General features: G+C 42.3%; 1 protein-coding gene across 4 annotated transcripts in view; it reads left to right on the top strand.

Annotated features, from left to right (window-relative positions):
* LOC122255587 (uncharacterized) overlaps positions 1–17,500 on the top strand; it is a 21,640-nt gene that overhangs the window by 2,375 nt on the left and 1,765 nt on the right. Inside the window, exons 3-12 of one of the 4 annotated variants that reach the window (XM_086533611.1) lie at positions 173–271; positions 1,070–1,272; positions 4,589–4,916; positions 5,705–5,877; positions 10,159–10,249; positions 11,931–12,032; positions 13,784–13,907; positions 15,541–15,879; positions 16,149–16,306; positions 16,745–16,850. In XM_086533611.1, the coding sequence (XP_086389737.1) occupies positions 173–271; positions 1,070–1,272; positions 4,589–4,916; positions 5,705–5,877; positions 10,159–10,249; positions 11,931–12,032; positions 13,784–13,907; positions 15,541–15,879; positions 16,149–16,306; positions 16,745–16,850 (1,723 nt within the window). Of the gene's footprint in view, positions 1–172; positions 272–1,069; positions 1,273–4,588; positions 4,917–5,704; positions 5,878–10,158; positions 10,250–11,930; positions 12,051–13,771; positions 13,908–15,540; positions 15,880–16,148; positions 16,307–16,744; positions 16,851–17,500 lie in introns of all 4 variants that reach the window. The other 3 variants (XM_086533610.1, XM_043019764.2, XM_086533609.1) reach the window with 3 other exon arrangements.

Here is a 17,500-nt window from a genome sequence, read left to right as displayed (position 1 = left end):
TGATTACTAGAGGTTTTCTAGAGTTGTCCTTCTTTCCCCTTTTTCCTTTTTGCATTTGGTAAGAATTTGACTAGTTTTTTTTTTTTTTTTTTTTTAATATATGATCAATATCTAGAAGCCCCCTATAATATGTAAATTATTAATGAATCTATACCCCTTCCCTCTCCACCAGGATGGCAGGGAGGGACGAGGCAACTTCCGCGACAACCGCGAGCCCAACTACAGACACCAGAGAGATCCCCGGCGAGATGGTCGCGGAGGCTACTACAGGGTAAGCCGAAGATATGGTAGATGCACTAGCCTAGCTTGGTTTCGATCCCTTGGCTGGATCTTGACCCTCTTTGCGTAGACTTGCCTTTACTTGCCCCAATGTTAACAGTAAAATTTCTCCACCTTGCCACAAATGGCTTGTGGGAATGTTATTGGTTAACTTTGTGGAGCATTGTGCATAAAATCCAGTCTGTAAACTATGATTCAAATCAGAGAGCATAAGTTTATCTTGTACTCATTCTGTGGTTGATTTATATAAGTATCTTAATCCCTTTTTAAAGTCCAGAAGACAAAGTGGACCCATTAACTGGTCACAAACATAGGTCATAGCATTTTCAAGCTGCAATGGAAACTGTGCTATAATAAGCCTTCCAAAGCAAAACCTAACTATTGATTACTTCTTGAATGATGAAAAATAAAGTTTAGAAACTACGGATCTTGTTATCCTATTAAGCTATGACTGTCAGTCTTAAGAAGTCTTACAGTGTCAGATGATATTGCAAGATGAGACCTTCAGTAGAGGGCACGCGAGAGCTACTGAAAACCCATTAGCATATTTAAATTCTGAATGTGAGTTCCCAGTTACCTGTTTGATTGCTGGCCATGCAGGTGTACTAATTGGACTCCATTGTCATTCCAAGATTCTAAATTGGTGTTAATGAGAGGTCCAACCTGTGCTTCCTAGCCTCTTAGATGTAGTGTTCTTTAATTAGATTGTTTGAAATAATCAACAGCCAGCCATGAGGCATTGCCCAAGGCTGCCATGATGAACCTCAAGCCGTGAGTCTCATTCATTCAGGAGGAGTCGAGGGAGCGCAGGCACTTTGGTGAGGACCGCAGGTATGAGCCCAGGTCGCACCACCAGGAGGGGCGCAGCCATCACTATGACCGAGAGAAACCCCCAGCTGGCCCCCCTCGCTCCCGTTATGGCAAATACCCCGGCCAATCCAAGAGGAGGCCGTCGCCTCATGGCCATCCTGGGGCCGCGTACAAGCGACAGAGGTAAACACCACTGAAAAGATCGTGTCATGATTTATAAATGAATTTCTGATTCTTCCAGCAATGAAGTAAGAAAGCATGTACGCAGGCAGTGAATTCTCACTTACACGTGTGCACATAGCATGGATGTGCCGGACCATAGAGCTGTGGCACGGAGACACGACCAGAGCTGGAAGACTGAGCAACTAACAGTGTTTGAGAGGAAAGGAGACACAAGAGCATCGTGTCACTGATCACGGAGATGCCTATTACTGTCAGTGTATCTTGATGTTTGTGAAACTCATATACAAGTTTGTAAGAAGGAATCTGCAGGGAACAAAGAACTCATGAACTGTTGACTGAGCTAGAACATTTGTAGAACATCCTCAGTTGGAAGAAAAGTGAAAGAATGACCCCGGTTGGTTGCCACATTCCCTCAAGAACTCAACCTACCATAAGGGTAGAAGGAGGACGGTTGGATGCACAAGGAATAAGTATATTTCAGATCAGTGGTAGCTAAGTATTTTATCCAAATATCTTTGTCATGGAATGGAAATAAACTTTTCATTTAGTTTTTCAGTTTTCAAGATATTTACGATGTATTATTTTCATAACGTTGCAGGAGATAAGGAGGGCCTTTCATTGCCATTAATGAAAGCTGTTGATAATTTAGTTGAATACACTTAGAAATGTTTGACAAGGAATGTCTGAATATTGATTGAAATGGATGAATGAATTGGGTTGGATGATTGGAGAATGCAAACAAAATAATTGATTGTAGCAGTGCTTTTATGTGACCACCCTCATCCATCTTAACCATGTGCCAGTCTAACATAGAAAGTTTGTTGGGTTTTGAATATTTTAATAATGATCATGAATCTGGAGAACAGTACCATTTGCCCCAAGTTTGCAAGTGCATAGAGCTGCTTGACTTGCACATTGTTAACTGTATGTAAATGAATATGATTATGATTGTGGCGGTGCTTTTTCTTGAAGTTGGTAGAATGAATGGGTTTGTGCTAATTTGGAAAAAAGTGTGCATGTTTGGATTAATTTACTTATTAGATTGAATATTAACTGAACTAACATAGCTTTCATGGTATAGTGTTATGCTTGAATTTTATATAGGTGTAGAGTTAAGGTTGATAGATCTGGAGCTATAAGTGGGAGAGTTGATAGGTTGATGATTATGGGGAGAGGGAGAAGCAGGGCATTTGTAGCTTGTACAAGTGTTGAAGCAGCAATTATGGAAATCATTAAGGTCATTGGGACTATTGCTCTCTTTCAGATTTCAATGTTTATGGGATGATTATTTTTTACCCATATATTCTCACACATACATTGATATTGAGAGATATTGAGATGTTGAGAAGATGAATGGGGGAGTGAAAGAGAAAATATGGAGATTGGAAAGAAGAAATAGAGCAGAGCAAGGGAAGGGAAGAACACAGTGGGAGAGGGGATTAGAATTATTTAACACATCTATCGATCTAACTTAGGTGTGCACATACACAAGCACACACACGCACACACGCACACACGCACACACGCACACACGCACACACGCACACACGCACACACACACTCTCTCTCTCTCTCTCTCTCTCTCTCTCTCTCTCTCTCTCTCTCTCTCTCTCTCTCTCTCTCTCTCTCTCTCTCTCTCTCTCTCTCTCACTCTTTCTCTCTCTTCTCACTCTTTCTCTCTCTTCTCCCTCTCTCTCCCTTCTCCCTCTCCCTTCTCCCTCTCCCTTCTCCCTCTCCCTTCTCCCTCTCCCTCTCCCTCTCCCTCTCCCTTCTCCCTCTCCCTCTCCCTCTCCCTCTCCCTTCTCCCTCTCCTCCCTCTCCCCCCCTCCCTCTCCCTCCCTCTCCCTCTCCCTCCCTCCTCCCTCTCCCCCCCCCCTCCCTCCCTCCCTCTCTCTCTCTCTCTCTCTCCTCCCTCTCTCTCTCTCTCTCTCTCTCTCTCCCTTCCTCTCTCTCTCTCCCTCTCTCTCACTCTCCCTCCCCCCTCACTCTCTCTCTTTCTCTCTCTCCCTTCTCCCTCACTCTCTCTCCTTCCCTCTCCCTCTCTCCTCTCTCTTCTCTTCTCCCCTCTCACTCTCACTCTCACTCTCACTCTCACTCTCACTCTCACTCTCACTCTCACACTCACACTCCACTCACACTCAACAACCACTCTCACACTCACCTCACACTCACACTCACAACTCTCACACTCACCACTCTCCTTCTCTCTCCTCTCTCTGTCTCTCTCTCTCTCTCCTCTCTCTCTCTCTCTCTCTCTCTCTCTCTCTCTCTCTCTCTCTCTCTCTCTCTCTCTCTCTCCCTCTCTCCCCTCTCTCCCTCTCTCCCTCTCTCCTCCCACTCTCTCCCTCTCTCCTCCCCCTCTCTCCCTCTCTCCTCCCCCCCTCTCCCTCTCTCCTCCCCCCCCTCTCCCTCTCTCACTCTCACTTTCACTCTCACTCTCACTCTCACACTCACACTCACACTCACACTCACACTCACACTCACACTCACACTCACACTCACACTCACACTCACTCACTCACTCACTCTCTCTCTCTCTCTCTCTCTCTCTCTCTCTCTCTCTCTCTCTCTCTCTCTATCTCTCTCTTTCCCCTCTCCTCTCTCTCTCTCTCTCTTTCCTCTCTCTCTCTCTATCTCTATCTCTCTCTTTCCCCTCTCCTCTCTCTCTCTCTCTCTCACTCACTCACTCACTCTCACTCACCACTCACTCACTCACTCACTCACTATCCTCTCTCTCTCTCTCTCTCTCTCTCTCTCTCTCTCTCCTCTCTCTCTCTCTCTCTCTCTCTCTCTCTCTCTCTCTCTCTCTCTCTCTCTCTTACTCTCACTCTCTCTTACTCTCACTCTCACTCTCGTGTATCTAATGTAGATATAAACAAAAAAGTCACAGACAATGAAAGGAAGGAGAGAGAGGAGGTGGAAAGTATTGAGTGAAGAGTATTTGACTTGATAAGTGTAACTTTAGGTGATGGATGTGATAAGGCCCTTTTTTTTATACTTTCTACCTATTGGATGAGGAGCCATTATTCTGACTTCTCTCTACATTGTGTTATCCTGCATTTCTTTTTGTCCTCTTTGATTTTCCTTTTTACATGAAAGTGCTTTGCATTCAGCTATGTAATTAACTTTTTTAGACATTTTTTTGTGTGTATTTGGTCATAGCTTTTGCAAATTGATGAAATAACCATTCCATAATTAGTCTTATTAGCCAAGATGTGTATCCACATTGCTTTCTTCTCAGTCAAACCAATCTCTCAACAAATCTGTCCCACTGCCATAAAACCTTTTGACAAAAATTTGTGGTAACATTTATCAGAATGGAGAGCCTTGAGGCTGGAGGCAGTCCTCACAGGGAAGAATTTGCTGAGAGTGACTCTGGTGCTGCCTCAGCCCACGACCGGCCACGTGACAGGGAGCACCACAGTGAGGGCCCCAAGGAGGGTCACGACTCCCACGAGGTGGCTGCAGGGGGCAATGGCAACGGGGAAGGGGAAGGTGGACCCAGCGGGGTCCAGGTCACCATCCGTGCTGATGGAGAGCGAGCTGTGAACAGTGAGGGCCACGTCAGGACACGTGTGGCTGGCCGCCTCTTTGTGGAACTCAGATGTCCACACTGCCAGAGCCAGAGGTCCATTACTTTCAAGGTGAGAGCCAATCATGATTATTTAAGTCCAGATAGTTCCTTAAAGCCAGGGGGGAAGTGTTGAAATCAACATGACATGTTTAAAGGATTCCTGGTGATAAGTGGTTAACAAATATTATGTTAGGAAAACATGATACTAAGAAGTGGTAGACAAGCAGTTGGCATTGTGCTCTCTTATATTTAATTACTATGATGAGGTCCCAGGTATTTTAAAAAGTCATCTGTTCATCCCAGAATTGCTGAAAATCAATCTGCCCAACAAAATTTTATTGATACAAACAAGTTACTGGCAACAATTAAATATGTAAGCAGGGGTAAGGCACCCAGTTTTAGAAAAATAGGAAAATGCCTCCAAATTCTGGTAACATATCAATATGTATATCACCGGAACTATGACAGATATTGCTCTTTTTTTCTAAATGTAGTTCAAAGTCTCGGCTATAAACTTCTCAATTACGTGAGAGAAAAAATTGTCAATAAAGAAATAAAAATAGATAAACTTTTGAGTATTGTTAAAACATTGACATTTAATCCACTGAAGCAGGGTAATAAGTGGAGCTCATCGGCTGTTATTCCAAGGCTAATCTCCAGGTTGCCTACACAAGTGCAGAATTAGAGTACATGCATGACATGTTTTCTCCCAAGCATAAAGCTCTGCACCTATGTATCTATGTAGAGGAGGCTTGGTACCATCTGGAATTCAAGCTTACCCTCACCATGGCATGTATAGATGCCATCAATTGTTATTGGGTTAAAATTCATTGGATGCTAATTGTTTTCCCACACAAGGAGTACAAGTTCCACCTGGGAAGTGAGGGGCACAAACAGCAGTTGAACCGACTGGCCAGGAAGCACTCTGTGGTGCTTAGGAAAATCAGGGTGCAACAGAGACAGGAACAAAAGGAGATTGAGGCAAAATGGAGAGAAGAAAATGGAGAGGAGTTCAAGTCGGCTGTGACCAGGTACTGATTTGTTTTATTGTGTTTTATTTAGTGTATTTAAAGTTATCAGTTATGATTTTCATAAACATTTTGTTTTCTCTCTTATGTGGGCTTCGTTCCTTGCAGGCAAATATCTTTTTAATGCAAACTTCATGTAATTCTTTTAACCCCTTATTTACTGGCATTCATTTATTAGACCAATGCATAGCTTAACTCCAGACACCATATAGGACCATGATAATATTTTGAGTTAACTTTTTACCATCAAACATGATTGCTTTCACTGCTTTTCTGTATAATGCAGCCACACGATCTTCAGATGCAGAAAAAACTGTACTATATAGCAACAATTAATCTCAGCCAATGGTAGCATATGATGTTTTATACACACACACCATACTGTTTTTGGCTTGTGAGGGAAAATTGGCAGATAAGGTACTGATAAGGCATTCTTTATGGACGATCTAGATGCCCTATATTTGCAGAGAAGATAATCATGATTAAGTAAATTGTCCTGTCTTGCTATAAGGAGAGAGTGTGCAAATTATTTTGTCATTGCACTTTGAGGTGATTCATTTCAATATATAAATTTACTTGTATCTGATTCACTAACATTTGGCAGTTTCATTATATAGATAAATATAGAAATACATACAAAGATCCTTGTGTTGGCAAAGTGAAGTGACAAAATTTGTGAGTATTTATAATATAAAGGGATCATTTTACTTTTTGTACAGTAATCGGTAGACACACATATAGATTAGTTGTATTTAAAATCTAAATATGATCAGATAGTGATTGTAAATGTTAGAAATGTCATTCATTTTTAACCCATAGACGACGGGGGTTGCCGAGTGTCGCCACACCGCTCTGCCGGGGGTAGCTAAACCAGCCAGACCCGCTCGCCGGGCTGTTTTTCGTCTGCCGCGCTGAGTGGAGGACGCGTTCCAAAAATATTTTTTCAATCGTCTCTGATTTGCCATGTTTACGGCCGATTTTTATAAGAATGATATGGAATAAAACACGATTCTAAACTTCCTTTCTCATCCATAATACAACCCGGAACTATGTTTTATGGGTTATAAGTTTGAGTATAGAGTTCATTCGTCTCTCTTATGTATTCGTCTTCGATTTGTGTGATTACCTTTGATACGTAATAATGAGCTAAAAAGCTGAAAAAACGAAAATAGTTACAAGTCGATTTTTACGATTTTACAAGATCGCACTATGTTTTACTGGTTATAACTTTGAGTTCTGAGTTCATTCTGCTTTCTTATGTATCCATCTTTCTACTGTATGTTTATGGTGGAAAATTAGAAATTATGGAAAGAATAACAAGTTTTATTGATGAAAAGGTAAACAACAAGTACATAAAGCATATGTACAATGTATATACAATGTATATACAATCATATATATACAAACATGTATATAATGGAAGAAACTACATAAAAAACATATGTAGAAACAACAATCACTACATAAGCATATGTAGAGAATCAGAAGGTACATAAAAGCATATGTACTGTACGCATGACTACCTTGACGAGTGGCACGACTTCAGACGAAGTCGTGCCACTCATCAAAGCAGTCATACTGGCATAACCCCACGCCGCAGGTTATGCACCGCGTCTTGGTCCTTCGCTGTATTCCATTGCGGGAACACACGCGACATCGAAGCCGACTCCCTGGCAAGGCGGGTTGCTGCGAATGCGGTCGTCGTGCCCTCGTCTGTGGCGGAAGCTGGCCTGGTAGAACACCCTCGTCAAGGGCGGTCCTCCTGGTCATCGGCGCGTTACCATACCGGTAGCCGCCGATGAGCAGTTTACCCAGCTTCAACCGGAACTCCTTCTGGGAATTCTGGCCGCCTAGTGTCCGATGAACGGCGAAGGCATTGACGACCGCCAGGTCGAACAGGAAGAAGAACACCTTCCTGTACCACACCCTCGACCTCCGAGTGGTGGGGTAGGAGGCGGAAAGTTGGTCGCCCACGTCCACGCCCTTCATCCCGACGTTGTAGTCGAGAATGGCGTGGGGCTTTCCGTCTCCGTCGACCGAGGCGCGATGAACCGTAGACAGTACGGTGACCACCTTACGGTCATGCCACTGCACGCAGAGCATGCCCGTAGGGGTACTCCTGTAGTCCATCTCGCCTCTTCTCAGTGCGGTGAAGTCCTTCGGCATCCACTTCCTGTTGATGCGCGCAGTACCCACCGCATTCGTCCGCCTTTCCTGAAGCATGTGGAAAAGAGACGGGGAGGTATACCAATTGTCAACAAAGACACTGTAACCCTCCCCAAACAGTCACTCTTCTCCATCAGCTCCAAGACGACCTTCGTCCCAGCTGGCACGTCCCCACGGTCCTGGCCCGTGTAAATCCGGAAACACGAGGTGTACCCGGACGACGGGCCCGTGGAGGCGCACAGCTTGTATACCTTCAACCCGAAGCGAGCTCGCTTCGAAGGGTTGAAGGTGATGAACCCCAAGCGCCCACGGAACTTCCACAAGGACTCGTCGATGGCGATGTCCTTGTCGGGCACGAGGGTGGACTTGAAGGTCAAATCCAGGGAGTCGATCACCGGTCGTAGCTTCCACAGACGATCTGCGGGGACGCCTTCACCCTCCTCCAAATGGGCGAAATGGAGGTGGCTGGTGAGGTGGTCAAACCTGTCCCGCGCCATCACGTCTGAGTATAGGTACGACCGCAGGTGCTCGTCGGTGGACCAATAGTCGCGGTAGTTCGAGCGGGGCTGCAGCCCCATGTTCACACGGAGGCCCATGTATGCAGAGAACTCCTCCCTGGACAGTGGAGTCCACTTCCTCATATGGGATGAGGAGGGAGGAGGGCGTGTCTCAGCATACCTGCAGAAGAGTAAAAATCAAACATAAGTAAAACAATTCCAACATTGTCTGAGGGAGGACATCTATACACAAAACATATAACAATATAGAGCAAAAGGTGAGTAAATGATGACTACTTACAAGTTGGTCTCCGTGATGATGTGGAGGAGGAGATCTTCAGGGAACAAGCACCTGAAGATCTCCAGTGGCGTGCTGGACCCATCCAGGTCGGCCTTGACCCCAGGATGGGCAGCGAACGCATGCTTTCGAGGAAAGTTGTCCCTCTTTCTCCAAACGAAAGAGGGAGTCCCAGGCTCGTTCCTGCTTCGCCTACGGTCCACGTAAGCGGACAAGGGCTCGTCGCTCTCCAGCGTGGTATCCACCAGGCCGACGTAGTCTTCCTGCTCGTCCTCCGAACAGGAGCTGTCCCCGTGACCTTCTTCCTCTGACTGCCTGCGAGGACGGTAGTCGGCGTCGTCGTCGCTGTCCTCGTCGCAGGACGAGAAGTCAAAGACAGTCAGAGGTCGGGCATGAGGAAGATCACGGAAGTCGTCGGGAAGGTGGGATGGCCCAGGGCGGGGCCTCTTCGGAGTGCTCGAGACCTGAGCAGGGTCATCCTCCGAAGAGGTGGAGAGCAACAGGGTGCGGGCAGCGGAGCGGGCAGCGGAGCGGGCAGCGGAGCAGGAGCGCTTGGGAGCCATCTCGAAAGCAGAGTGATTTCTGAGGTGTTCCAGGGGGCTATTTATACCCCATTTTCCCGCGTTACCACGTCACAATTCCCTACGTGGAAGTAATTGACGAATCAGGTCATCGGAGTGACGTAGTTTCCGATGACGCGGGCTGCAACGTCACCGAAAGTTGCGTACGTGAAAGTCACGTGGGTTCTGTCGTCACAGAAAGTCACGTGGGTTATGTCGTCACAGAAAAGTCACGTGGGTTATGTCGTCACAGAAAGTCACGTGGGTTATGTCGTCACAGAAAGTCACGTGGGTTCTGTCGTCACAGAAAGTCACGTGAGTTCTGACGTCACAAAGTCACGTGGGTTCTGACGTCACAAAGTCACGTGGGTTCTGACGTCACAAAGTCACGTGGGTTCTGTCGTCACAGAGTCACGTGAGTTCTGTCGTCACAGAAAGTCACGTGAATTCTGTCGTCACAGAAAGTCACGTGAATTCTGTCTTCATAGAAAGTCACGTGGGTTCTGACGTCACTTCAAAAACACGATAACAAAAAGAAAAAGTCAAAAAGACGCATGTTCTGGCACTTATGGTGGGCGAGGTGGCGGTGGTACAACGTATGTACCAGCCGGAATATCGAAGCAAAAATTTGTGGTACCACACCTGTACCACCCGGCCACCGGGCTCAGAGAGGTCGCGGTACAGACGCTGTACCACCCGGCGTGAATGGGTTAATATCTATTGTGAGTCTTTCTAATGTTTTTGTTTTTTGCCTTTATCCCAGGTTCTGCAGTACATGCAAGCTAGCCTTCAAGTGTCTTGGCAAAAACTCAAGTGAAGGTATAAGCCACCACAACAGAAGCAAGCTACACAGGGTAAGCTTTAACATTACTAGTGTCTTCTGAATTTATTAACCCATTGGTCGCGTTATTAAAAAAAAAGGTCTGTGCAGTAGGATGGCTGTTTTAAATGTCTGGCATGATGCCATCCGCGTCTATGACCGACTCTGCCTTTGCAGCAAATCATGCCACCCGCTGCTAATGGGTTAAGATGCCATTCATTTTTTTCTGATGCTCTTGTTTTATTGAGTAATACATGTTTCAATGCTTATGTATGTGTATAAATGATTCAGTATTCATACAATTTCTTTCCTAGATTAAATTAAAACAAAAATAAGTAAAAAAAACATAATCTCTTCCTGTACCTTGAGACTTGAAATTAACTTTCTGCAAATCTTATTTGACAAATTACATTTTAGCAAATTTAAGTCTGTGCTCAAGTTTATAGTCAGATTTATCAACTTAAACATTATTGATCTGTTTCATGCTTGGTATGTATGTGAGAAAAATCAAAGCTTGTTTTGTTAGTTTATATTGAAGAAGGGATGAGACACAGTATCAAAGACTCAAGCCCTAGACCCAGAAACAAAATTTTGGGTATTTAAGACAAAATCCAAAATCCAAAATCCATAGTCCAGGATTGCTGTTGCCTGAAGTGTTGAAATTTCATTTTCACTTTCCAGATGGAATAGTCGTGGACTAAAAACAAACAAACCCAAAATTTGTCTTGAAATTTTGTGAAAACCTGCATTACTTGCATAGACATCAATCTCAATTACTACAGTATTTTCTTGGTAATCTATTCCTGTGATGTACACTGCATCCAAGACTTTGATGAACTAAATCACAATATGGCATGAAGAAGTCATGTAATAGTCAGGGAATTTTAAAGATTTTAAGGTGCAAGTACCTGGAAGTTCAGTCTTTTGTAAATTACAATGTAAATTACAATCCATCCCCCATCTCGTCATGATCTCCCTTATATAATTATGCATGCATATACTCATTGGAATTGCATTTGTATAGATATTTTTATTGATTTGTGAAAATGATGTAAACAAATGAAAAGCAAACTTAACATCCTGTTGAAAAGTATTCTTGAGAGTTGCATCGCAGCAATGCAACATTTGATGATAAGAGGATTTTGTTAAATTACCTACTAACCCTTAAAATATGAAGTCATTATTATTTTGGTCCAAAATCCTTAACCCTTTCCCAACGGGGCACGCGCTACACGAAAACCCCTAAGCCGGGCGATTGCAATATTGCATTGAAATCGTCACACTGGCATGACGCCCCGGCATCGGGAGTTTAGCTGTGTCACACGAGTGTGATGCATCGTCGTCATAGGGTTAAGATGGAGTACATTCTTCAGTGTGTAGATAAATTATGTGGTTGTAGATGAGGTAATTTTCAAGAAGCTACTTTTTTTTTTTTTTATAACTCGGTGAGAAGACCTGTTTGTTATAATCAGTGATCTCAGGGCAGCTATTGCAAAAATAGTATCTGTTTGGCATTTCCACAAACTTGTGAAAGATATGTGAAACATGAAATGTAAATTGATAAACATATTGCAAAAGGTGGTAAAGATGAAAATACAGGGTCCTGAAAGGAATAAGTCCAGTCAAAATTTTAAGATAGGTACATCCTTATGTTTAGGAATGAAGATTAAGATGAGTTGACAATTTTCTGCTAATTGACCTGTCCCTTTCCACAGATGCAGCGACACTACCTCCACCCTCGATGTGGAATATGCAGAATCACTTTCCCAAGCCGTATGGTGTATGAGCACCACATTGCGTCCATCAACCACCTGCGGGTACGTCTGCATCCTCCAGTATGTTGTACCTACCTCCTTTATTCTGCCCTTTTATTTATTTATAGTTTTCTTTGCCTCCTCATTCCTGTCTTCCACACACATTTTCCCCTCTCTCCCCTATCCTCTCCTCTCTACTAGGTCTTGGTGGTGTTTTTTTCAGCAAAACTATGGCTGTCAGTGATAGTTAACAGAGTGGGTCTTAGATTGTTTGTCAAGGCAATTGAAATAATGAAAACTAGCAGCTGTCAGACAGCTGCTGAATCATAGTGACCCTCACTTAGGCTGCACAGTGTTTTAGGCAACCCTTTTCCATCAGTTGAACTTTTTGAGAATGAGAGTCCATGTATACCTTTTATTTATGGAGTGTCTACTGGGGTTCTGTTTTATTTTATTTTTTTCTACACATAGATGGCTTTATAAGTGCATAGGGTCAATTACTAGGCTTACCTGATATTACCTGTTAACCTTTTTTTTTAATTTTAGGGAAAAGAAATAATTTTTATTGCTATTATTTTTATATTGACTTAATAATGATAATGATAAAAACAATAGCATTATTCATGATGTAAATGGTAATTGATTTTGTTTTTCTCCAAAATTCATGAAATGGGGCAATGATATAAGTAATAGATTCCTTGATGACTAAGTAAACATGAAATGATAAATAAGAATAGATAGAAGATAAACTGTGGATGGTGCGTGTTCCCAGTGTCAGAGAGTTAGACCATTGATCCCAGTATTGCATGAAGGCATTGGCTGTGTACTAGGTTTTTCTTTTAATTTTTTTTTTCCCATTTGGCTCCGCAAGTACTTAGTCAAAAAGTAGTAGCTTTCTAGGCTTACTTGACCTCACCCCATTCCTTCATTTTTTTTTTAATCATTATTTTAAGTAGCAGTAGTAGTAGTTAGTAGCATTACTAATACTAATACTGTTGCTATTATCATCACAATCATTATTATTATTATCTATCATTGTTATCATTGTCATCATCATTATCATCTTTATCATTATTATAATCATGATCATCATCCTTATTACCATCATTAGTTAGCACTTTTAGCCCATTGTTTACAGGGCTGTCTTGGCTCCAAATGGTAGAAATGCAGGGATATTTCAAATGTGTGAGCTTAATGCCTTGACCTATTTGCCTGCGCTGGCTGTGGCCAAGCGCTACATGACCGATCACCCAGCGGGCCGACCAGGAGGATATCCTTGACAAAATATCCTGTCCCTGGCGGCTGGTGCTGCCACCACTTGATGTGATATCTTGTCACCTGTCGTTAACGGATAAATATCCTTGTTATATCATTGGTATTATTATTATCATCATCATTAGTATTATCCCCATCATTATTAGTATTATTATCATTTTCGTACTGTTGTTACTACTACTACTACGACTAGATACTGATATTGACATCAACAATAACAACAACAACAATAATAGTAATGATGATAATAACAACATTCATAATGCTGATAAAATAATATTTTACCTGAAAATTCAGTGAAAGTGGTAAACGAATGAGTTCAGGTAATCATAGTAAACGGTTCTTTGGTGACTAAGCACTTGTGGGGCCATCTATGAGTTAATCTTCCATCTTTATATACATCAGCACACACACACACACCCTCAACCACCCTACAATTTGATATATATATGTATACTGTAATAATACATGATATAGAATATACCTCTATGTTCAGGAACAATAGACAGTTTATATGCATTATTCAGTTATTGTTGCAGGTGAGGACAGCAACCATTGACAGTCAGGGTGGCAGCCGACGTAATGAGAGCCACAACCAGGAGGAGGAAGGCGTAGACCTTGACTTGGCTAACTTCATGACGCTCGACTCTGTGGGAGAGGATGGTAAGCTTGGGGTTTGACATGAAAATATGCCTTGACTTATATATTGTTAGATTTGTTTCAGAGTATGAGAGTAGTTCCTTAGGTGTGTTTATATGAACATAGTTTAGTAGTAATTACGTCATAAGGATAATTATGTATTTATTTATTTGTTTTATTTTATTTTATTTGATTATTATTATTTTTTTTGTTATATTAAAGAATAGCGTTTGCAATCATAAAGAAGATACAAGGGAACTGCATTTGTATGATTAAATGATTAATTGAATGGGCCATTTCTTAAGTAATGGTGAAGCACTATAAAACCAGATTTACCATATCTGTAGACTAGCTTTCTTTTGAAAATCTTTTTTAATCTGTTGGGTAAACTCTAGAATGCCAATTTAGATCTACAGTACTGTAAAATAATACAGGAACATTATATATTGTTTTGTTTAACCCATTCACACTGCAGCTTATATTTGCCTAATGCCGCTCATGCTGACAAGATAACAAATGCATGCAGTGACTAAGTGTGAGATCTCTCCTGGCGAGATGATATATGATAATAAGAGCTATTTGTTCTTGCTTTAAATTAAATTCATGTAAATCAAAATGTGTCAAAATAGATAGAACTCTTATGATTATATACATACATAATGATGTAAAATGTACATTTTGAGGGAGAGATCATGACATGATAGGACATCATCTGGCGGGAGCGAAATATTCCCATGATATAATATCACGTCATGTCATATATTGTTTATAATGAACAAAAACTAAACGAAATGAATAATTAGAAAATAGTAAAGGTTTCTAAGAAAATGGGAAAAGTTCTATACAGAATCATTAGAAATTTAGGAAAAACTCATTCACACGATTTGGGCTGTATATATCAATTTATAACACTGTATGGTGAACCAATGATAGAGTGCTATGTGCTGTTTATGAGAGCAGGTATATAACAAGTAAATTTCCATGTTTTGTTTTCACTTGCCACTTGTAGAGTTTGCAGGGAAGGGTCATAAGGATGAAGTGGATGGAATATCTGAAAACAGTAAATTTGCTTAAACCCCTTAACCTGATAACGACAGGGCAGCTTTGGCTCAGATTGGTCTAAATACTAGGGAATTTTAAGCACAACTCGTGCTATTCGCTTACTCTAGCCATGGCTGACTGCTTTTTATGGAGCGCTAGCCATATGAAAAGCCATGATGTGATATCACATCGCTAGTGGCAAGTACTGCCACCACAAGATATCATGTCATCTGTGGCAAGTGCTGCCACCACATGACATATCATCATGTCACCTAGCGAGTTAATGACAGATGATGTGATATCGCATCATTGTTCAGCTGATCTTCCTGCAGGGGATGCTATATCACATTATGGCTTTTTGATTGGCCGTGTAGCCACGTCAGCAAACAAATAGCCTGTGGCGTTAGGCCTGTGCATTTTGAAATACCCTGTTGTAATGTCAGGTGGAGCCAAAACTGGCCCATTGTCAATGGGTTAAAAAAAAGCAGGCCATAGAAAAAAAAATTAACAGGTTCAACTTGCAGGGATTTTAGGATGTGAATGGAGAAGGCTTTAGGCATAGTATCATTTGTGTTCTCTTGGTAATACATGCAACCTCATGGCTTACTCCTTGCAGATGACGAAGAGGTAGGCTCGGAGCATGAGGAGATCACAGGGGGCATTGATGCTGTTGAGGCTGCAGAAAAGGAAGCTGCTACAGGAGATGAGGATGAGGATGAAGACCTAGATGGTTCGGAGAGTGGCAGCAACCGCAAGGGGTGTGGGCACTACAGGAGCAAGAATGAGCTGCAGTACGGGCGCAGGGGACGAGGCGTGACAGGCGGCAAGGGCAAGAGGCACAGGGCACGCGACCGAAGGGATGAAGACGAGGAGGAGGACATCCCCATGGAGTCTGACTGGGACAAGGACCAGCCAGAGGAGGATGACGAGGACGAAGAGGAACATCAGCCACTGGGTAGGAGAAAAGGAGGAGGAGGGAAAGGTGGCTGTTATTTAGTAGCTCAGGCTAGGTTTCTAGGCTTTTTTTTTGTCTCCTTTATCCATGTTTATTTTTTATAAAAAAAAAGAAAGATTTAGGGGTGTCTGAAAGCAATACTTACTTGCAAATACTGATATGTAATACATAACTTTATTTTTTTAGTCACATCCAAGAAATTTCCCAAACAAAAGTCTGTTTAATCATATATATTATCATAAAGCAAAAACTAATTCTGTCTTTTTCAGGAACTGAGTATGTGCGTCGAATTGAGGCCTACTTCTGCAGCCTGTGTTTCAAGATCATCCGAGCGGATTCCTCTCTAGGATCTCGAGCTGTGCAGAGGCACTGCCGCTCCTTCGACCACTTGTCACATTATCATGACCAGCACCCAGCACCGCACCATGTAAGTCCATGGGAAAGGGATTAAGAATTTGTTGGTAATTGCTTTGGTTTTCATAATTTTGTAGGTACTAGCTCAAACTTTTTTTTCTGGTTCAAGGTGTTCATTGTTATATCTTTTACATGACTGTGTTTTCATGCATATCTGTTTATATACATTTATATGAATATTAAATGCATGATGTATTCATATCTCATTCTTTCTCTTTGACAATTTTTTTTCATTTTTGTTTCCCTCTCCTCTTACTTTATATCTGCCTCCCTATTCTGACTTATTCACCCTCTTACTGTTCTATTTCCCTTTTCCATCTCTCCTTTTCTTTCCATCTCTCTTCTTATTGTCTCCATCTGCTCCATCTCTTTATAACAATCTTATATTTCATGTATATTTTAATCTGTTGCTCTACGCTACTTCATCACCCTGTCTTTCCCTGTCTTTCAGGGGGAAGACGGCTTAAGTGGAGAGGAGGCCGATGGTGACCTGGAGGATGACCCAGACCAGGCTAAGCTGTGGGAGGAGGTCGACAAGGGACTCACTGCCCTCCAAGGTCTGTTGGTCTCATGTATTTCTATCTGATTGGTTAGCTGGCAATTCATGGGCTGGAGTAGGGAGTAGGTCTGTTGATAAAGATTTGTACAAAGCTGCAGGAGGATGTGGCCAGCTCCTTTTTCTGCCCCAACTTTGATGCCATATCTCTCTAGTACTCACTCACAGCTGAGTTTACTAGGAGGGATGGCTGTGTGCAAACATGAGACATTGCCATTGCAAAGACAGTACTCTTCTTCAGAGCATCACCACCTTTATTGGCTGTGGTATTGAGTGTTTTTGTAATAAAGGGATTTAATGAATTATTTTAGGGGATGAAAATTAACCCTTTCCTGACGGGGCACTCGCTACGCGAAGACCCCTATGCCGGGCGATTGCAATATTGCATTGAAATCGTCACACTGGCATGACGCCCAGGCATCGGGAGTTTGGCTGTGTCACACGAGTGTGATGCACCATCGTCATAGGGTTAATGGATATTGTTATATTCATTATAATGTTTAAATGCTTGTAATTTTTACATTGTATGCTTTGTTTGTTAATTGTAACATTTTAAAACACCCAACTTTTGATGATGTGATCTTTCTTTATGATTAATTTATGAAAGGCTTTCTTTGTTTATATTTTAATTGTTGACTTTTTGTTGTGTTG

This window comes from Penaeus japonicus, unplaced genomic scaffold (genome assembly GCF_977035675.1).
Source record: "Penaeus japonicus unplaced genomic scaffold, GWHDUDI00000001_assembly GWHDUDI00000039, whole genome shotgun sequence".
Taxonomy (NCBI): Eukaryota; Metazoa; Arthropoda; class Malacostraca; order Decapoda; family Penaeidae; genus Penaeus; species Penaeus japonicus.
This window is presented reverse-complemented; position numbering and strand designations above follow the sequence as displayed.